Consider the following 22,849-nt stretch of genomic DNA (forward strand, 5'->3'; position numbering starts at 1 on the left):
GGAAAAGCATTAGGCTGGTTTAAATCTTATCTGTCGGACAGATTCCAGTTTGTTCATGTTAATAATAAATCTTCCTCAAACTCTAGGGTCACTTGTGGAGTACCACAGGGTTCAGTCCTTGGACCAATTCTATTTACTATATATATGCTTCCGATTGGCAAAATTATCAGACAGCATGGGATTAATTTCCACTGTTATGCTGATGACACTCAGCTATATTTATCCATAAATCCTGATGAATCCAATCAGTTACTTCGACTGCAGTCATGTCTTGATGACATCAAAAGCTGGATGACTTTAAATTTCCTGCATTTAAATTCTGACAAGAGAGAAGTTGTAATCTTTGGGCCAGAGTCTTCAAAAAATAAAGTTCTTAATCAATCACTTAATCTGGATGGCATTAACTTGGCCTCTGGTAATAAAGTTAAAAATCTTGGTGTTGTTTTCGACCAAGACATGTCATTTAAATCCCATATTAAACAGGTTTCCAGAGTTTCCTTTTTTCAGCTCAGGAATATCGCCAAAATTAGAAACATTCTGTCCAGGAGTGATGCTGAAAAACTAGTCCATGCATTTGTTACTTCAAGGCTGGACTATTGTAATTCTTTACTATCAGGAAGTCCACAAAATGCAGTTCGAAGTCTTCAGCTGATTCAAAATGCTGCGGCAAGAGTTCTGATGAAAATCAACAAGAGGGATCATATTTCTCCAATTTTAGCTTCCCTTCATTGGCTTCCTGTTAAATCAAGAATAGAATTTAAAATTCTCCTTCTAACGTATAAAGCCCTTAATAATCAAGCTCCATCATATATCAGAGCTCTGATTACCCCGTATGTTCCTAACAGAGCACTTCGCTCTCAGACTGCAGGTCTGCTGGTGGTTCCTAGAGTCTCTAAAAGTAGAATGGGAGGCAGATCCTTTAGCTATCAGGCTCCTCTCCTGTGGAACCAACTCCCAGTTTTGGTCCATGAGGCAGACACCCTATCTATTTTTAAGACTAATGTTAAAACTTTCCTTTTTGACAAAGCTTATAGTTAGAGTGGCTCATACCCTGAGCTATCTCTATAGTTGTGCTGTGATAGGCCTAGGCTGCTGGAGGACATCAGGGTCTAATTTTCTCACTCTACTGATTTCTACTGTTCTTCAGTCTACTGTTCTCCAGTTTTGCATTGTATTACATTGAAATGACTGTCGTCATTTCAGCTTTTAACTTTTTGCTCTCTCTCTTTTTCTTCATAGTAGGTACACCTGGTCTGGCGTTCTGTTAACTGTGACATCATCCAGAGAAGACGGCTCACCCGCTACTACCATCTAATGTAGAACAGATTACTAGATCAATGTGTGCTTCTGTGCTTTTTTGTCTCTCTTGTTGTGTCTCTGCTCTGTCTTCTGTAACCCCAGTCAGTCGAGGCAGATGACCGTTCATAATGAGCCCGGTTCTGCCGGAGGTTTTCCTTCCCGTTAATGGGGAGTTTTTCTTCCCACTGTCGCTTCATGCTTGCTCAGTATGAGGGATTGCAGCAAAGCCATGTACAATGCAGACGACTCTCCCTGTGGCTCTACGGTTCCCCAGGAGTGAATGCTGCTTGTCGGGACTTTGATGCAATCAACTGGTTTCCTTATATAGGACATTTTTGACCAATCTGTATAATCTGACCCAATCTGTATAATATGATTGAACTTGATTTTGTAAAGTGCCTTGAGATGACATGTTTCATGATTTGGCGCTATATAAATAAAATTGAATTGAATTGAATTGAACACTCATTACCATCCAACTAAATCGTTTTTGTCCACGCTGAGGAACAAGAAAAGGACTTAAGAAGTTTGGGAGTAACATGCCAGAGGACAATGATTTTGAATTTTTTCTTTTTTTTTTCTTTTTGCAACAAAGGAGCAGTTGCCTAAGAACCCTGAGCTAACTACTTATGCGCGAATAGATTCATGCCTGCCATGTGTTCAGACTGGCCTCACGGTTGTTGTTTTTTACTTGCGTTATTTTTTTTTATTTATTTATTTTTTTTCCCAGTGTCCTGTCTAGCACTATGGCAATAGGAATTGATATCTCAATGCCAGATGGAGCTCGACAGATTTTGCTTTTACAAGTGGAGCAAACAGCTTTCGCCATAGTGCTCCACTTGATTTATGCTTGTAAATAGCTTTATTATGATTCCTGCAAGGAGAATTTCAAATTATATGGACATGACAATGGGAGAGTAAAGGAAGAACAAAAAGTGAAAGAAAAGAAAAAAAAAGAGTAGAGGTGAAAGAAAGAGGAGATAAAAGGAAAAGAATGATAAAATGTCCTCTGTCTGCTCCATCACCTGGAAAGAGACACAAAAAGAACAGCACAACCAACAGACATAAAGCAACAGATACACTCTAATAACACCTAGATGCCATTGCTAAATCATATATATTATTATGTAAGCTGACATGTGTAATGTGATATTTGAAAAAAGAAAGTGACACAACATAAATAAATAAATAAATAAATTATAAGATTACTGTATATAAGTGAACACTTAATACCTGGGACCCAGCACCAGTGGGAGATGTGAAAGTGCACTAGTTTAGGTGAAGATTATCCAGAAATAGCTTGATAGTGATTGTGGAGAACCAAAGACCCACCTTCCCCGAGCACAGAGGCAGGCGTCAGGGGACCCGTAACCCCGGACTCCCAAAGGGGTCCCTAAAGCAGGTCGCCCAGGAGGGGCCGACACAGGATATCTGCAACCCCCCCCCCCCCAAGGAAGGAGCAGAGACGACCCCGAGGAAATCCCCCAGCCACCGCAATGCCGACGCCCTCAAGAGCCGCGGAGACGAGCCCGTGGGCTCCGCCGGCAGCCAGCCCCGCTGAAGTGGTCCCGGCCATGGGCCCTGAGGGCCAGAGGCCCCAGGGGCGCCCCGCCCCCGCGACGAGGGCCCCGGCCGCCCCCCGGGGGGCCAGGCCCCGCGAAGAGGGCGCCAGGAGCGGGCCGGCGCACGCCCGGGAACCCGCCCCAAACCCGAAGCCAACTAATGCGCCAGGGGGCCAAGGCGCCCGCCAATGAAGTGGAGGAGGGCAGGACGTGGGGGGATGGGCTCCGCACCTATCGGAGACTTGAGATGTTCTTGGGAGAGGGAGCGGACCACACCCATACCTGAAAAAAAAACAAAAAAAAAAAAACTCATTCACCCCATCCCTCCCTTGTGCCCCACTCGCCACACACAGAAAAAAAAAAAAAAAAAAGACGCTGTACACACATTCCCACATAACACTCACATCCAACACTGACCAAAGGGGGGGGGGGACACCCCAAATCGACTATACGACTGCTTGTGCCCGACCCCCGGCCCCGGCCCCCGACCAGACGCCCCCCGGACCGGGCCCCCCCAAGAGGGCGGGCCAACACGACCCGCACGAGCCACCCGGCCAGAGCCCCCCCCTCCCCCTAAATACCTAATAAACCCACTCCCTCCCCCCACCTTACCCTTGCCATCCCTGCCCCCCGCCCCCTGGGGGGAGCGGAGGCATCAGCCCCAGACCTGGTAGGCCGCTGACTGCACACCGCAGCCCCCCGCCAAGACCCCGGACACAGTGGCCCGCACCTCCTCCAGGCCCCAGACTACTTGCCTCCATCGGAGAACGGGGGTGTGCAGAAGACCCCGACCCTCCCTACGCCTGCTCAAATGTTGTGTTGTTGCATGTTGTTCTCAAGTGCGTTTAAAAACTGGGAGCGCCGAAGGGGATGCACGGCACAGCCCACCCCCCTTTCGGAAGGTAGCTGTTGCCAGCGCACCCCTTCCGTGTGACTGCCCAGAACCCTCAATGTCTAAGTGGGAGAGGAGGTGAAGGGAGCCGTCCGAGGTGAGGCCCACACAACATAAGCCCCCTCCCAGACGTCTTCCCCCCACCCCCCCTACCATGGCCTATATGAGTGTGTGATGTGAAAAATGTTTGAAGTGAAAGTGTCTAAGATGCAAAATAAAATTGGGGAGAGGGGCGTCACCAGAAAGTGGCAACCTCCAGTAACGCCCCCTCCCTCATGACCTGCATGTGTGGCGGCGTGATGGAGCAGGCAGAGGGAGGAGTCCGGGGATGGGGAGCAAATGACTGGGAAGCCAACCCAGGGAGCCAGCTCCCCTACTGACTCCAATAGGCACCCCCGCTCCCCGAAAGCCCCACCTAGAGAAGGGGGCCTCGCCAGCGGCACCACCGTAGCCCGGGGGCCAGGGAGAGGCCGCAGGGCCCGCCAGCCAACCACCCACCAGGACCAACACCTAACCCCCCGTTATTGACGGGGGCTTAGGTGTTATTGCGTTATTGACGTACGGACTCCTTTTATTTCACAAATGTTTTTATTTTTTCTCTTTTCCACTGACTTCCATCATCATGTTTGATTTTATGTGTTTTGATGTTTATACTGTGATGTTGCCTTAAGTTGATCGCTATGGTTTTATGACTAAGAATGGAAACTCTCTGTTACAGACACACACACCTAGACCTGCAGTTCTTGCAATCTTTTTGCTTTGTTATATAGAGAACCAGAATCTGATGGCTATCACAGATCCATAAATTACTCGGTAAGGCTAATTTTTAGATTCAATACAGGGTGTCTTCTCGCTCAGATTGGCCCAGAGTGGGAGTGCCCTAGACTGGGCTCCATCAGTTTTTTGCCATTTCTTAGAGAGATGATTTTTTTCTGCTGAAGACTCAGCCCGCCCTGTGATGCCCCTTACTTGTACTCTTGGATTTGTAAGGTTTCAAAGTGATGGATGTTTGTCCATAGGAATGGAGAGTGGAGGAACAAGGTTTCTTGGGGTGGAGGTAGAGTAGACGAATTTGGCCTTGATTAATGAACAGTCTTAGCTTACTTAGTATAAAGTAAGCTCAAAATAATGTGCGCATAGGAACCTAAAACAGGCCTAGCTCAAATAGTTGAACCCTAAATTGCAGATAAAATGCTGGGACTGTGGTCTTGACTAAAAAATGCTGAATTATGAAGTATTCATGCTTATTGATGCTAAGATGTTTCATTGAAGTTTGTCCGGCACATTTCTTGGAACTGTTTTCATGTGATGTGCCTTTGGGGCACACCAACGGGGGGGCTAACGGACAACTGGACTGTTTTTTTTATAATGTGCCTTTCAGGCACACCAGCAGAGATTGTGTGACCCCAGAGACTGAGCCGCACTATCGACTGCCATGGAGATCACGGATGGATGGACTCTGGAAGCCGGAAGCTGACGTGGTTGGATTGCTTGGACTGGACGGAATGACCGACTGTTCTTGGAGAGGGACAGCCTGAGAGATGTTGTTCCACTGGTTGATCATCTTTGGTCATGTGCCATTAAGACACACCATCAGGGGGTCTGTTAGGATATCAACGAGGTCAAGTGGAGCGAGCTGTTTATCCCAGAACTGCATGGCACACTTAGATAGCACTGACCCAAAAGATTGGCACATATCTATCAGATACCACCCCGGAGGTGACACAGTTTCTCTGCTGATGTCACAGTTTGGATGTGTATAGCCCTTGTATGGGTGTGTACCTAGATACCTATATAATGTTTGTGTGATGAGCAAACGGGGCTTCCTGCCTATCATGAGCCCATCAGCGCTGATGTGACTGTAACTCTTTCTCCGTCTTTACGTAGATAAAATATAACTAAAAGTATACTTGTCTGTTTTATGCGTCCTACATTCAGGGTAATAAGTAAAGTGGGGGTCGCCTGACTGGGTAAAAAGAGCTGGGTCCACCGAGGGTGTTTCACCGTAGACGGGGCACGGTGAAAAGAGTAACAACATAAAATCACCTTTCTGGGGTTTCATGAATAACAATTTTGTGATCTATTATCAGTATAATAACACAATTTGATTCTGGTCTGGAGTTGTTGAATGCACTACTGAAGCAATTATCCTTTAATAAAGGCCTGAACCGGAAGCGTCCATTCGACCTTCAGAATAAAATTACAGATTATTAATAAATAAAAATCTGACCTTCAATGTTGGCAATAATGACTCCCTCAACCCCTTTGTGACTCAGGATCATCTTCATTATTTCTTCCACTTCACTCTAAAAATCAACAAACAGCAGCTGTTTTTAGTTTAAACCAGAATTTTTAAACAGTTTCTACCAGTTTTACTCAATAGCCCAGCCCTGCTAGTCTGTTAGCATCCTGTTAAACCCTCAAATATAAAGCAACACATTCACACCAAGCATGATAAAAAAATTAGATTAGATTAGATTAGATTCAACTTTATTGTCATTACACAGGTACAGGTACAAGGCAACAAAATGCAGTTTAGGTCTAACCAGAAGTGCAATAGCAGCAAGTGCAGGATAAACAATGATTCCATATGTACAGGACATGGATAATTACTGAATAAATATAGAGATGGATGCTATTATAAACAGAATTTTACTGATAGATTTGTCCTATGAATATAATATATAGATAACTAGTATTGTGAACAAAATTTACAGCTGGATATTACTATAAATACAGTTTTACAAACATGTACAATAGCATAATATACAGATCATTATTATAACAGAGTTTACATGTACTATGAATATATGTTAAGATGGCTATTACTATAGGCAGAATTGTGAGCATGATATACAGGTAGCTATTACTATAAAATTAATAAATAAAGTTTAAACAGAAGGTATTTCCTGGGAACTATCATCTCCCAGGACTTAAAGTGGGAGCTGAACATCAACTCCCTCACCAAGAAAGCCCAGCAGAGGATGGACTTCCTGAAGAAGGCAGCTGAAGAAATTCAACCTGCCAAGGACAATGATGGTGCAGTTCTACTCCTCCATCATTGAGTCCATCCTCACCTCCTCCATCACCATCTGGTACGCTGGTGCCACCGCTAAGGACCGCTAAGTGCAAACCTACTTGGCGATTAAACTTGATTCTGATTCTGATTTAAAGTGCAGTGGAAGGTAATTGCATAATACAGTTAAAGTATGGTATTGCAAATGTATACGTAAACAATTGGTACTGTGAATAAACAGTCAGCAGTACAAATCAATATGCAGTCATAGTTAGTGCAGGATGCATATAAACAGTTGTTACAATAGTAACAGTCAGGAGTGCAGGTGAACATTAAAGTCTTGTAAATACAAATTATTACTTGAAATAACAGTCTCTCCTTTCCTACCATTATAACATTTAGGAGCAGCAATCGGTGTAGAAACGGATTTTCTGGCTGCTAACAGGCATCTGGAAACAACAGCTACTATGGTGCGTTCACAGTCCTGGAAAAGTGTGGGAATTCTTAAGGTTGAGAACGCCACCATAGCCAGTAGAGCTCGCATCACCTGTCATCGCCTACGGATGCTGACGAGATTAGGGGTCACCATCTTGGGGAGGTTGGAGCTCTGCAACCCCCCCCCCCCAAGGAAGGAGCAGAGACGACCCCGAGGAAATCCCCCAGCCACCGCAATGCCGACGCCCTCAAGAGCCGCGGAGACGAGCCCGTGGGCTCCGCCGGCAGCCAGCCCCGCTGAAGTGGGGCCAAGGCGCCCGCCAATGAAGTGGAGGAGGGCAGGACGTGGGGGGATGGGCTCCGCACCTATCGGAGACTTGAGATGTTCTTGGGAGAGGGAGCGGACCACACATTCAGGGTAATATGAATAACACCTAGATGCCATTGCTAAATCATATATATTATTATGTAAGCTGACATGTGTAATGTGATATTTGAAAAAAGAAACTGAAAGAACATAAATAAATAAATAAATTATAAGATTACTGTATATAAGTGAACACTTAATACCTGGGACCCAGCACCTGTGGGAGATGTGAAAGTGCACTAGTTTAGGTGAAGATTATCCAGAAATAGCTTGATAGTGATTGTGGAGAACCGAAGACCCACCTTCCCCGAGCACAGAGGCAGGCGTCAGGGGACCCGTAACCCCGGACTCCCAAAGGGGTCCCTAAAGCAGGTCGCCCAGGAGGGGCCGACACAGGATATCTGCAACCCCCCCCCCCCCCAAGGAAGGAGCAGAGACGACCCCGAGGAAATCCCCCAGCCACCGCAATGCCGACGCCCTCAAGAGCCGCGGAGACGAGCCCGTGGGCTCCGCCGGCAGCTAGCCCCGCTGAAGTGGTCCCGGGCATGGGCCCTGAGGGCCAGAGGCCCCAGGGGCGCCCCGCCCCCGCGACGGGGGCCCCGGCCGCCCCCCGGGGGGCCAGGCCCCGCGAAGAGGCCGCCGGGAGTGGGCCGGCGCACGCCCGGGAGCCCGCCCCAAACCCGAAGCCAAGCAATGCGCCAGGGGGCCAAGACGCCCGCCAACGAAGTGGAGGAGGGCAGGACGTGGGGGGATGGGCTCCGCACCTAGCGGAGACTTGAGATGTTCTTGGGAGAGGGAGCGGACCACACCCATACCTGGAAAAAAAAAAGGAAAACTCATTCACACCATCCCTCCCTTGTGCCCCACACAAGATACGTAGATACTCTTCAAACCAGCCCCTCAGGACCCCGTCACAAAAATGTTAACAGCCTATGGCTTGACATCAGAAAGGAAAATAAAAAATGAAAGATTGGGGGATGTTTTGTAAACTTTGTCTTTGTTGTTTAACATTTGTTTTGTATGAGACAAAATATTACTTACACTAGAAAGATTAAGGTAATGAGTTCTACATATTTTATATATTTAGATATTTGCTTGTCCTCTCAGGTAGGCACAAAGATGTATAATATGAAACACATGTGCTAAAATTCACAGGAGTTTGATGAAAGAGAGAAAAAACACAGAAAAACATTGCTGGATTAATTTGTTCACGTTTTTTGAGAGAAAGTAAGATTTCAGACAGCTGAAATATTAGGTTTTCCAGTCCTAAAAACGTCTTCTTCTCTTTTTAAAAGAGAGGGAATGTTTACACTTTAGTGACACTTTGATAGAGGAATATGTAAAGCACTTTAACAGAGATTAACAATAACAAATTAGTTAATTGAACTGCCACTATTCCTGTATTGTCATGTTTTATATTACAATCCTAGTTTTACCAGAATAATAAGATAAGCTCATCTTTCAGGAAGCTTTTTTCACGTCCACCAGAACATGCTTCTGTTCATATCAATAATACAAAATTATAAATAAACATCTGTTGGAAAACAGTGTTAGATGACTGACTGATATCCGTCAGGTTAAAGTGAACATGACTCAATGAAGACTTTGATTCTCTTTGTTATTAAAAAACAACAGGAAACAATGTAAAAAAAACACCACAAGACCAAGTTTCCTTTTTAAATTAGTTTTCATAGTAAAGGATTAAAAATAAATCAGCAACATGACATGTTTACTGACAAGTTGATTAGAAATCCTGAGAAGACTGTGGAATCTGCCTCTGATTTCCTTGTGCTGTTCTCAGGTCAACCGTTCCAAGATGGCGGCTGTAATTTATGTGCTTTCACAGTCAATGTGGGGTCTACTCTATGAATGTCTATGAATGCCACACCAGGAGAAAAGTTAAATAGTCTAATAACTTAGAAAAACACATGTTAAAGCCAGTAAGAATGTTTGAATTACTGCACAAAGAGCCTCAACTCATCCTCAATCATTTCATTGGCTGATATTCACAGACAATACCTAACAGAGAGTTATTTATTAAACATTAAATAAATTTAAACAGTGTGTAATAGCACAACAACCTGCAAATGGACTCTACACAGTTTCCCTGTTAGAAATGTGTGGAAGGTAATAAACATGGTTATCAGTATTTTTATGGCAGCTGAAAGGTTAAAACGAGAACTTTGGACGGAAACATGCCTTCATCACGTCTCTGCAGAGACGCCTGGAGATCCACCTACAGAGCAGAACAGCAGCTTCCTGTGAGTGAAACCAGCTAGAAACCTCCAACACTGCTGCTCCAAGCTGAAGGTGAGCCGGAACCAGAACCCTGAAGGTGAGTTGGACCCAGAACATCAATCAGAGTCACTTTGAGGAACTTTAGTAGAGGAGGGAGGAGAACCATGACTGACTGGACCTTCTGTGTTTGCAGCTTCACTCAGAGACTAAATGGCTTCCAGATCAGAGGAGGATCTCTGCTGTCCGGTCTGTCAGGACGTCTTTAAGGATCCGGTTCTTCTGTCATGTAGCCACAGCTTCTGTAAGGAGTGTCTGCAGAACTGGTGGAGAGAGAAAGCAGCACAAGAGTGTCCAGTTTGTAAGAGAAGATCTTCTAAGGCTGAACCACCTTTAAATCTGGCTCTGAAAAACCTGTGTGAGACCTTCCTGCAGCAGAGAGACCAGAGAGCTTCAGAGGATCTCTGCAGTCTGCACTCTGAGAAACTCAAACTCTTCTGTCTGGACCATCAGCAGCCAGTGTGTGTCGTCTGCAGAGATTCAGAGAAACACACCAAGCACAGATTCAGACCCATCGATGAAGCTTCTCAGCAACACAAGAAGAACCTTCAGGAAACTCTGGAACCTCTAAAGAAGAACCTGGAGCTCAGGAAGAAAGTTCTAGAGGAGTTTGATGAGACAGCAGAACACATGAAGGTCCAGGCCCGACACACAGAGAGGCTGATTAAGGAGCAGTTTAAGAAGCTTCATCAGTTTCTTGCAGAGGAAGAGGAGGCAAGGCTGGCTGCACTGAGGGAGGAAGAGGAGCAGAAGAGTGGGATGATGAAGGAGAAGATGGAGGCTCTGAGCAGAGAGATAGCAGCTCTTTCAGACACAGTCAGAGCCACAGAGGAGGAGCTGAGAGCTGAAGATGTCTCATTCCTGCACAACTACAAGGCTGCAGTGGAAAGAGTCCAGCGCTGCCCCCTGCTGGAGGATCCACAGCTGCCCTCAGGAGCTCTGATAGACCAGGCCAAACATCTGGGCAACCTGGCCTTCAACATCTGGAGGAACATGGAGAACATGGTCTCCTACACTCCTCTCATCCTGGACCCAAACACTGCTGGTTCAGAACTCATCCTGTCTGAAGATCTGACCGGTGGGACTAAAGGAGAGGAACAGCAGCTTCCTGGTAATCCAGAGAGGTTTAGATGGTATTCTGTCCTGAGTTCTGAGGGCTTCAACTCAGGGAACCACAGCTGGGATGTTGATGTTGGAGACAGTAAATACTGGACACTTGGTGTGATAGAAGAGTCTGTCCAGAGGAAGGGAAACATAGAGTCTGGATTGTTTGTTCTACAGTTCTATGAAGGTAAATACTATACACGGTCTCCTCCATCTCCTTTCATGTTTCTCTCAGTCCAGAAGAAGCTCCGAAGGATCAGAGTGAATCTGGACTGGGACAGAGGAAAGCTGTCCTTCTCTGATCTGGACACTAACTCACACATACACACCTTCACACACACCTTCACTGACAAGATGTTTCCATACTTCAGCATTGTGGGTAAAATAAAAATCCTACCGATGAAGATCTCAGTGAGAAAAAAGCAGCTCAGATGCAGTGGCAGCTGGTGCTAAAAAAACTGAGGGGGGCGCACACAAACAAACAAATGAAAAACAAACAAAACAAATCTTAAAAAATAGCAGTATTTGAACATGAATTTTGCCCTCCTTTCCTTCTGCCCAGCAAATTTCTCAATTATATTCTTGTTAAAGTCAGTCATCTCTGTGACTAGTCTTTTCTCCATTGACAACATGGCCAATGCATTCAGCCTGTCCTGAGTCATTGAGTTTCTCAGAAAATTCTTGATTATTTTCAGAGTTGAAAAGCATCTTTCAGCTTCTGCTGTGGTCATGGGTGTGGTGATGAGGATCTTCAAGAGTGTGACAGTTTTTGAAAAGACTTCTTCTAGATTGTTTTCCTGATTTTAATAACATTTGCTGCCATTTTTTAAGTCTGTGTTATGAAATGTGTTACAGCATTTTTGTGGGACAATATTATACAAAATTCAGTTACCAAATGTTTTATTCCCCATTACCCATAAACTTCAGTACAACTTAAATAATAAAATATCTTGCTGACAAACATTATATCAACATACCTACACAGCATAGACACAACTAAAGGTATTTCTAACTACACCGCACATCTTCCTAATATATTAACATCATAAACCAGTGTAACAGTGATTTTCCACAACAACTCACCTCTGCAGCAATCCTTTCATGGTCTTCTACACTGAGTATCCAACGCTTCTTCACTGGCTGACTACTACCTACACTGCTTTGTCCAACCATGGAGTGGAGAGATCACTTGCCTGCTGCTGAATTTGTAATTTGGGACGACCCGGTCCAAGCTCCTTTATCCTGTTTTTTTCTTCAAGTGAACGCTTTGTAAAGGCATTTTTTTGTGAAGACAAAACAGAATTTTCTCTCATTTTGAAATTACTCCACTTTGCAAACGTAAACGTGAATCGACCTAACGAACTGCAGCTGCGCTAATGAGTCGAATCGGGGATTGTCCAATCACACAATGTTTTTAAAAAAATTGGCCAGTACTGACACTCTACCAGTAATGACACAACAGAATGGGTGTGTCCGGGACGCAGAGCGCAGCACCCTGTGGAAAACCCTAAATAACCAATTAAAAGTCAGCCTCAGATCACGTGCTTGCCCAAGTTGATGCGCCTACATTCATGCTCATTAGACCGGCGCCCTGCACATAGGAAAGGAAGTGTGCACAATGTGAGCAATTACATAGAATTATGTATTTACTATGTTAATAAATTCTAACATGTCTATTGGACACACAGTATGAATACATACATTTCTAAGTACTTTGCAGTTCAGAAATCATTTATTATCTAAACAATTTAAAGGGGGCGGCGCCCAAGCGCCCCCTACTGGCAAGCCGCCACTGCTCAGATGTTCTCAGCATGAAGAACACAAAGTCCAGATGAAACCTTGATGATCTGATTGAAAGTCAGTGATTTTAAACAGGAACCTGGAGATGATCTGATCTGACTGATCATCTGAGGACTTGTTCATTTCTGCCTCTTAAACATTTTATTTTATTGTAAATCTTTGGTGGTTAAATGTCTCCTTTGTGTTAATCTCTCTAAAGCGTTCACTAAATAAAGTTTGATTGATTTCATGTCAGGAGGGAAACACTTGGCTGCAAATAAAACAATTATTGTCTCCAACATCTTGACAGCGTCATGTCAGTCTGTGCAGAGGAAAGTTTGTCTCTGATGCAAAGCTGGACCCAACGGCGCCACTAACGTTCAACAAGCTTCCTTCAGGTTGGAGATGTTAGGCTCTGGTTCCTCGGCGTCCTAGGAGAGTCGAAAGGAGACATACAGTCTGTTTTTTTGGGAATATGGTTCATGCTCGGTAAATATTCTTCAAGAACACCAGCAGCTCCTCTGGCTGATCTCCTGGTAAAGAAGAAGCTCCAGAGGATCAGAGTGAATCTGAACTGGACCGCAGGGAAGCTGCTTCTAGTTAAACTGTTTTACTGAAACATTGTTAATTAAAGTTTGTAGTCCAACTGTTTTTAAAATCATTAATATTTGCTTTTAGTTTCTATTTTCCCTTTACTTTAAAATTTTTCCACATTTTATTCCAACTTGTTTTTATTCTTTTATGTTTTGATCATGTAAAGATCTTTTGTGTTTTCTTTGTACTGAAATGTGCTACACAAATAATTTGGCCAAATCATGAACCGATTACTAAATTACAATTACTGGAAGCAAAACAGAAAGTGAGTAAGAGAAAGCAAAAGATTGAACATATGAAGGTATCAACAGTTGCATCTCATGGAGCTCCAACCCCCGACGGTCTCACCTCAGTCTAACTCATTCCAAGGAGGAGGCTTGCCTCCTTCTGCTTTCTATCCTCCATATAATTACAGGTCTGTTGGTCCTGGACGTGGAAGCAGGTGGCAGTGTGGTGGTCAGCGTGGGTGTGGGGGAAGGCTGAGAAGACAAGGCAGATATGGGGGACCTTTGAGGTTGACATCTGCTACAACTGTGGTTACCCTGGACATTGAGCACGTGACTGTGCGTTGTTTTACCCCACCGGCAGGTCAGCCTGGCATGGTGCCACCAAATCCTAACGTGACCTCACCTCCACAAGGTCAGTACCCCAGCAAGGGGATAACTCTCCCTATGAACAATATTGACACACCCCTGAGGACTGAAGAGCACGAGTACTGCAGATCCCGTGCTGCCAGCAAAAGTGGGAAATGACTGCATGAACTTTCAGCACATACCGGAGCCACATATTCCATCAGCTTCTGGGTTGTGGACTAAGACTTTGTCACTGAGATGCTTGTCAGAGAAATAACAGCCTCTGCCTTTGCAACACATAGGGGAAGAATTGCTGACATCTCTGCTGCACCTGGTGTTCTCTCAGTGTTCCTGCCACGGAAGCCTTGAATTCAAAGTCTAACTTCCTACCTGTCCTCACCTGACCTGCCACATGCCACTCTGTTCTATGACAGGAACCACACAGACTGATATCAAGAATCTTTAAGTTAAAACACAGACAGTCACTTCTAGGAATCTGTATGTGACACCTGAGCGTGTGGCAGCTGCGGTGATGTTACTGCTAAACACCTATAATGGTAAATGGTGTAAGATGAAACGTTTCTTCATATTTCTCTTTCTGTCCATTTTAAGCACTCAGGCAAAGGCAGGCAACTGATTGGGCTACCAGCATGCAGGTTTGCTGTTTTGAAAATACACTACCTATTGAATTGTCTGTAATGTAACTGATAAGTTTCTTTTTAAACATGAGTTTTGAGTCGTTATTATGGCCAGGAACGTACTGATCATCATAAACCAGCAGAGGTACACTTTCCCATCAAATTATGGGCAGAAAGTCCACTGGGGTGGGATTAATTTCATGTGCTCCAGTTTCATTTAAGGTCACTATTTAGTCTGCTCTCTGGGTTAACTATTGCTGCCATAAATCTTGAGCAGAGGTGCTGATATCATTGCAGGCTCCTTGTAGCTGGGGTTTTACGACCCTCTGCTCCCGCCTGGGATGCACTTTGACTTCCAGTAGAAAGGAAGGTGTTGGTAGAGATTGCATTACTCATGATCTGAGAGCTACAAATTCTGTATTTAATAAACAAAATATCTACAACTTCTGTGCTTAATCCATAAATGGCCAATCCCAGTTTGGAGCTTTTGCATCAGTTGTACACATGCATTGATTTAACAAATCTGTTATGCTATCTCCCATTGGCTGAATAATCCAGAGATATTTCTAAATGTACTTATAGAGGGTGCCAGCTATGCTACACCAGACAGCCACTAGGATTTGCTCTATCACCAGGTATTTTTTAATCAGGTTATAAAAGATGTTTTACAGACATATCCTTTGTCCAGAAACACCACCCTAATTCAGTATGTTAATGACCTGCGGTTGGCTTCTCCTACCGTTAAGATCTGTCTTCAGTTAGTTTTGAGACATCTTCATCAACATGGTTTTTAGGTCGGTAAAGATAAATTGTAAGTTGCAAGTGTTGAGAATTAAAAATATATCTTGGTTGGGGTTACTGAGGAAAGCAGAGTGGGGTATGTCCCTCCCTGCTCCACCGTAAGATAAACATGGAGTTTTATTGCTGAGGGGGTGGGTCAGAAAGAGAGTTCCTTTGTTCTGTTAGACAGACTTATCCACCGCACAAGAAAATATCTTGTAATGGTATGTACTCTGTCTCCATATTTAATTTCTATGAATTAAATATGTATTTAACCTGTTCTACCTCTGATCAATGTTTCCTCATTTATTGTCAAATCTTAAACCGGGGTAAAAATGGGCCTTTAGTAGCGAACCAGGATTGGGCCAATACTACAGATTCACAATATGGTGCCGTGACCCGGATTTGACATTAAAGTGGAGGAACCTTTTGAATTTGGGCACGAAGAAGTAATCACTTACAGCAAAACAGGGTCAACCCGAAAAAAGTAAGGAGATTTTGATTCTCCTATTGGCTAAAGATTAGATGTAGGCTAAATCAAGTGTTGCTGTAAATGAGAAGCTTTCTTCTCAAAATATCAGAGGCTGAACAGTACAACTAGGTTTGAATGGAATTTATGTTGAGACCGAGAAATGATTGAATGGGATTTATTTGTATGTCTACGTCAAAAAACGTAAAATAAGGTAGAAACAATAAAAGAGATAAAAGCCAAGAAGCCAAGTGGTGAGGCTGTCGAAAAATAAAATAAAAAGACAATAAAAAGGTTAAAAATCTAAAGAATAAAAAGTAGTCTCAGGAAGTTGGTCGCTCCCCCCCCCCCCATGACTGACGAGTCTGGTGAATTTTAAGACTGTGGTGGAACGTTACCTCGGAGAAAGGAGACGTAGCGATAGGAATGGCCGAGATACGTAACATCTTTAAGTTGAGGCTAAGAGCAGCAAGACCTTAAGAGTGAGCTGTTATAGAAGATAAGAGATTAAAAAGGGGCCCCAGGAGAACATTTAAATTGTTCTCTAGCGACAGAACTGGGTTCTGAGCACGACGATCAGACGAGGAGATTTTAAAATAAGGAAACGTTTTGTCGACTACGGAAGGGACGAGGGTCTCTCTGTGATGCGCCAGGCTGTCTGTCTTAAATGTTATGTTTGTTACGTCTGGTCTAACAATTTTGTCTCGGTAATATGGGATCCATGGGTTGAGAGAAGGAGAGATTGGTTGGGCCCTGCGGCTCTGCATATGTGTGTGTGTGTGTCTTCATGAGGGTGTGAATTTCTACGCGCGTGGGCCTAAAGATAAGAGCAGTGACGGGGGAGCAGATTTAATTTTGTTAAGTAAAAAGTGATAAGTAACAATATGGGTGAAAATAAAAACTAAAGGGGAATTTGGAAATCATTGGAAAAAAGGTTGATGCATTAATGATGTTTGTTGAAGTGCAGGACATGCAGACAAGCGATTTGAGGTATTGGCTGCAAGCTGTATGGGTGAGTTGCATTGGAGAGCATGAACAGCTCCGTCTTGGTCAGTTTTGGAGAAAATTTTTTATTTTAAACTGTAGCCTAACAGTTAGAAAGTGGTTAGAAGTTTGGAAAAGTTGTTGAAAATTTGGCAGAACATTAAACATCTGTTTGAGGCATTATAAATTGGGAAAACACAAAAAAGGGAAAATGCCTTCTGTTACAGTGTAATTTTAACTAGCATTATCTATTGCAAAATAGCGTTTTAAAATGCCTAATGAAAGTATATACTTTCAGACATGAAATATAATTTGCGATTAAATAGTGATTAAAAGGTTTGACAGTCCTAGTTATAATAGATAAATAAATAAATATAATCTGTCAGACTTCAATCTAGCTGTTTAATAGAGAGTAGTAAATCCTATCAGCTTTTGCTCATTTGCACAAAACCACAGTAAGCAGCAAGCAGAACTAAACAGAGTTAAAAGTTGGGTTAAACTGTACCTTAATAGTGTGTGCAAACAGATATTGCTGTTAATTTGATAGATTTTGTTAACCCTGCATTTAGTCATGAGTCAGTTTTGAAGTTATCCTCAAAGGAAGCAGCTAAAATTGAGGAATTTATGACTAAAGGTAATGGTTTGCATTGTTTTATTATAGATACTGATATTACAGATCGGCAGCATCTAGTAGATACAGAAAATATTACGGGATCATCGCAGGATGGTCCCCAAATAATTCATTATATGTAATCTCATTTTCATAGTCCCACAAAATGCAGATGCCCTTGTTACACAGTAATTTAGAGGCCGAGGAATCTTTTTTCTTTGTTCATTTGGTAATGTGCAAATTCTGGTGAATAAACTTTTCAACATCAGTTGCTGGTGATTGTTCGTGGCCGGCAGAATTTGACTTAAAAATTGACTAAACAAAGGCACATAACTGATTTTAGAGCCGTTTTAAAATGTACCTTTGGTGTTTTTTGTACTTTCTTCCTTGATAGAAGGTTCCTGAGTTTGACTGGGACTCTTGATATCTTCTGAAAAAAATCGGTAGGATGGATCAAACACACAGGTGTGGATCCTAAATAAATCAGTCCAATTTAGGGGAATTATTTAGAGTAATAGTGTTAAAAAAACAAAACAAAAAACATGTCCTCTTCAATATCTCAGCTGATGAATTTAAATCTTGATACGCTCGCTGAGACAATATTTGATACACCATTTGCCTGTGACTCAAAGGAAGGGTGATACACAACGCTTGAGTTTGTTAATTACTAAAAGTTGGTAAAAATACAGTTATTGGAAAACAACATAGGAAGGAGTGAGAGTAAGCAGCTGATTCCATCGAGAACTGTCTCTATTTTAATTTAAGGTGGGGGAGTTCCCTTGCCACCTGTTTTTCTTTTTCTATCTTAATTTTGTTACAGGTCTGTTCGTTCTGGAGTATGGACACGGATGACATGAGACGCAGATCGGTGCCGATTTGGGGTTGAAAGAATAAAACTGAGCATTTACGGCCGATATGTGTGTCGTGGGGCACCCATCACATCTGGGACAGTTGCTTACACTGGATACTGGGCCAGGGACTGTTTCACATCACTAAATCCTGGTATGAAGTCCCAATACCACCTCACCTCCAGAAGGTCAGTTCCTCATCTAAGGGATAACGCTCCCATGAACAATGTTTCCTCATCCTGGAACAATGGCCAACGCCTATGAACAGCACAGATCCTAAGCTGTCAAGGGAAAATGACTGTCTGCATACACTGGAGTTTCATGCCTCATCCAGTTTCTGAGTCGTGGACCAGAACTTTGTCACTGAGGTGCGTCGACAGCGAATCACTGCAACACGTGGGGGACGGAATGTGGAGTTCCACACATGGAAGCTGTGAGTGCGACGTCTAAACTCCAATCTCTTTTCTGCCTGATCTGCTGAAATGTCAGTCCGAGTCCATCTCAAGGACCACAGACTGATAACAGACTTTTTTAAGGTAATTCAGACTGTTATGTCTACCAATATACTTCTGACCAAATTTAATGGAATGTGATTTCTAATATTTTTTCTGTGTCTCCAACTCTTGAGCTTCTAGGCAAATGGATTGGTGCAGGTAATAACTTCTTAAGGCAGCCGATTGAGCAGATACCAGCAGTACAGGTTTGCGGTTTTGAAAAATATACTACTGTTTCTTAATTTTTTTTTACTATATATCTGATAGGTCCTTTTAAACATGAGTTTTAACCATGTAGATCACCATTAAACAGCAGCTGGTGTATTTTACCATATCTTCTATGGGCAGACAATCCACAGGGGCGGGAATACTTTCACGTGCTCCACTTATACTTCGGTTTCTGTGAGTTCTGGTTAACAACTGCATGTCATAAATTTCCGCAAGGGGGTTGCAACGTCCTGAGGGGACAGGTTTATTACATGGGCCTCTCGGTAAGCACAGATGTGTCCTGCTTGGGGCATTCTGTTTTTAAACAACATAGGTTAAACGGATCTGTTAAGTTATTTCTTAATAGCTCACAAGTATTGAGATTTTTCTATTGTACAATATAACTGTTGCCTGCTAAAACATATCAGATTTTCACCAGAATTTGCCGTTACCAGGTGTTTTATTCAGGTAAAACCCAATATTTTATCAGTGTGTAAGTACCTTGGAACATTCAGCATTCTCATACCATCAACTTGCTGTGAGCAAATTAGTTTACAATCATTATTTCAATGGGTACACTGATCTTACACAACTTTTGAAGGACTTCTTGCAGATCTGTGGTATTATTCAATTCAATTCAATTTTATTTATATAGCGCCAAATCATGAAACATGTCATCTCAAGGCACTTTACAAAGTCAAGTTCAATCATATTATACAGATTGGGTCAGATTATACAGATTGGTCAAAAATGTCCTATATAAGGAAACCAGTTGATTGCATCAAAGTCCCGACAAGCAGCATTCACTCCTGGGGAAGCGTAGAGCTACAGGAAGAGTCATCTGCATTGTACATGGCTTTGCTGCAATCCCTCATACTGAGCAAGCATGAAGCGACAGTGGGCAGAAAAACCACCCATTAGCGGGAAGGAAAAACCTCCGGCAGAACCGGGCTCAGTATGAACGGTCATCTGCCTTTCCGCAAGGGGGTTGCGGAAAGGCAGATGACTGGGGGTTACAGAAGACAGAACAGAGACACAACAAGAGAGACAAAAAAGCACAGAAGCACACATTGATCCAGTAATCTGTTCTACATTAGATGGTAGTAGCGGGTGAGCCGTCTTCTCTGGATGATGTCACAGTTAACAGAACGCCAGACCAGGTGTACCTACTATGAAGATAAAAGAGAGAGAACAGAAAGTTAAAGCAGAAATGACAACACATAATGCATAATTGAAGAACAGTAGAACTCAATAGAGTGAGAAAATTAGATCCTGATATACTCCAGTAGCCTAAGCCTATAGCAGTAAAACTATAAAGGTAGCTGAGAGTAACATGAGTCACTAGTTATAATTTTTGTCAAAAAGAAAAGTTTTAAGCCTTGTCTTAAAAGTAGACAGGGTGTCTGCCTCACGGACCAAAACTGGGAGTTGGTTCCACAGGAGAGGAGCCTGATAACTAAAGGATCTACCTCCCATTCTACTTTTAGAGACTCTAGGAACCACCAGCAGACCTGCAGTCTGAGAGCGAAGTGCTCTGTTAGGAACATACGGGGTAATCAGAGCTCTGATATATGATGGAGTTTGATTATTAAGGGCTTTATACGTTAGAAGAAGAATTTTAAATTCTATTCTTGATTTAACAGGAAGCCAATGAAGGGAAGCTAAAATTGGAGAAATATGATCCCTCTTGTTGATTTTCATCAGAACTCTTGCTGCAGCATTTTGGATCAGCTGAAGGCTTTGAACTGCATTTTGCGGACTTCCTGATAGTAAAGAATTACAATAGTCCAGCCTTGAAGTAACAAATGCATGGACCAGTTTTTCAGCATCACTCCTGGACAGAATGTTTCTAATTTTGGCGATATTCCGGAGGTGAAAAAAGGAAACTCTGGAAACCTGTTTAATATGGGATTTAAATGACATGTCTTGGTCAAAAATAACACCAAGATTTTTTACTTTATTACCAGAGGCCAGGTTAATGCCACCCAGATTAAGTGATTGGTTAAGAAGTTTATTTTTTGAGGACTCTGGCCCAAAGATTACAACTTTGGTCTTGTCAGAATTTAGATGCAGGAAATTTAAAGTCATCCAGCTTTTGATGTCATCAAGACATGACTGCAGTCGAAGTAATTGATTGGATTCATCAGGATTTATGGATAAATATTAGTATTATGCAATTGCATTAAGTTTTGATCTGAATCCAGGATATAGGGCAGTGTTTTTCATACTTAAATTCAGATAATTATTTGCAGTTAATTGATTCCCTGTGATGACTAATACTATTCTTTGTTAATGTTTTGTAACAAAATTAATTTTGTTCCAAGCAGAGGGATATGACATAAACATTTATATGATAACACTATATCGTAAAGTTATATAGATCTTAAACTTTATATCAACCCTTGGCACAAGTAATTTGAAAGAAGGGTTCTTGTGCAGGACCCCACGGAGGTATGTAACTGTGTTGTAAATCAGATAACGGTTGTTTAAACAAAAAGAACCCCCCACCCCCCCACAAAAGACCTTACCCATGGCTCTCTGGAATGTTTGTTCAGTTGACTCCCAAAACAGGCCGGAACCATACATTAGATTTAATGGGCGAAGTGTCAGACACCACACATATGCTAGAGACAGATTCTATGAGGGGGGTTCTTGGAAAAAGGCTTAAACAGTTTAAGCAGGACAATAAAGTGAATGTTAAATTAAATAGAAAAACTACATAAACTACCAAAAACTGGATAAAACAGAGATAAACAGAGGGTAACTTAATGCATATTTAGTTTAGTTTAAAATCATTGGTGTGTCAGGTAGGTTAGTTAAGGTTTCAAAGCCACATATATCTGTTGTAGTAAACCAGATCAGGATTTGTAACAACTGGATAAAACGATAGGTGAACAAAATGGGGGTTTGCTTTTTCTCTCAGATTAAAAATAGGAACTTTTTTGCAGCATAGACATCTGAGTATGGAGTAAAGGGTACAGAAGTGAAGTGTGGTGACATGCTGAAAGGTTTTGTGTGGAGTGGTGTGATGAATGGTAATCTTTAATCCAGAGAGCATTCTGACATTCTTACAGGATAACAGTGTTATGGAAATATAATCACTTACATATAATAATGTAGCTTAAAGTAATATAGATGTTAACTTTAACCCAGTGACCTAAACAGATGAGGATGTATGTAGAACAAAGGTTGGATTCACATTTCAGTGGGCATGTGTCAGGAACAGGATGCACCGAGGCCATATGACAGTCTTGTGAGCAGATAACGCTGTTAAAAATGCTTGCATGAGGCTTTACATTGTTTTAGGAAACAAGCCAGGAACCAACCTAGATCACATTTAACTGTCAAAGGTCAGGCAGCAGACTCACTGTCTCAAGGAACAATGGAAGGTGGTAAGGATTAATGGGGAGAATTCTAAACACATTTGGCTAAAATTCTGTGCACAGACTACATTGTAATTGGGGTGAAAAAGATGTGAAGTGTGTTTCTTGTGGGAGTGTTCAGTTAATTTCATTACAGGATATGTTTCCATATGACTGAAAGGAGCCTTTCGGGACCGAAGTCAACCTCCGGAATTACAGGTAGCACACGATATTTGATATCTAAACGGTTGTCGTGTAAGTTTCAGGAGACATAAAATTAGGAAAAATGTGAAGCGAGTCCACCAACCCCCAACCTCGAAGGATGCGCACTAAGGTCATCAACAGACAGATGTGGTGGGCCAAAGGGTCAGGGGCCCATCTGATTCCAGAGCCGTGTGTACCAGCCAAACAGAGGGTTTAAGGGAACAATACCAGGCCAGCCTTCGGGTCAGACTGGCTGACTGGAAGGATTTTCAACTGCCACCCACCCGTGCCATCCGGCAACGAGGGCAGCTCGAGGCGCCAATAGCAACCAAAAGGAT

At 42.8% G+C, this 22,849-nt stretch overlaps 1 protein-coding gene across 1 annotated transcript; it reads left to right on the forward strand.

The window, feature by feature from the left end:
- The first annotated feature begins 9,961 nt into the window (after positions 1-9,961).
- On the forward strand, positions 9,962-14,095 carry LOC118567233 (tripartite motif-containing protein 35-like). Its single transcript, XM_036151878.1, has 4 exons — positions 9,962-11,157; positions 11,206-11,381; positions 13,759-13,879; positions 13,932-14,095. Exons 1-4 carry the CDS (start codon positions 10,020-10,022, stop codon positions 14,093-14,095), a joined length of 1,599 nt encoding a protein of 532 aa, XP_036007771.1. The 5' UTR covers positions 9,962-10,019.
- Positions 14,096-22,849: the final 8,754 nt, after the last annotated feature.

The sequence above is a fragment of the Fundulus heteroclitus genome, chromosome 20 (genome assembly GCF_011125445.2).
Source record: "Fundulus heteroclitus isolate FHET01 chromosome 20, MU-UCD_Fhet_4.1, whole genome shotgun sequence".
Classification (NCBI taxonomy): domain Eukaryota; kingdom Metazoa; phylum Chordata; class Actinopteri; order Cyprinodontiformes; family Fundulidae; genus Fundulus; species Fundulus heteroclitus.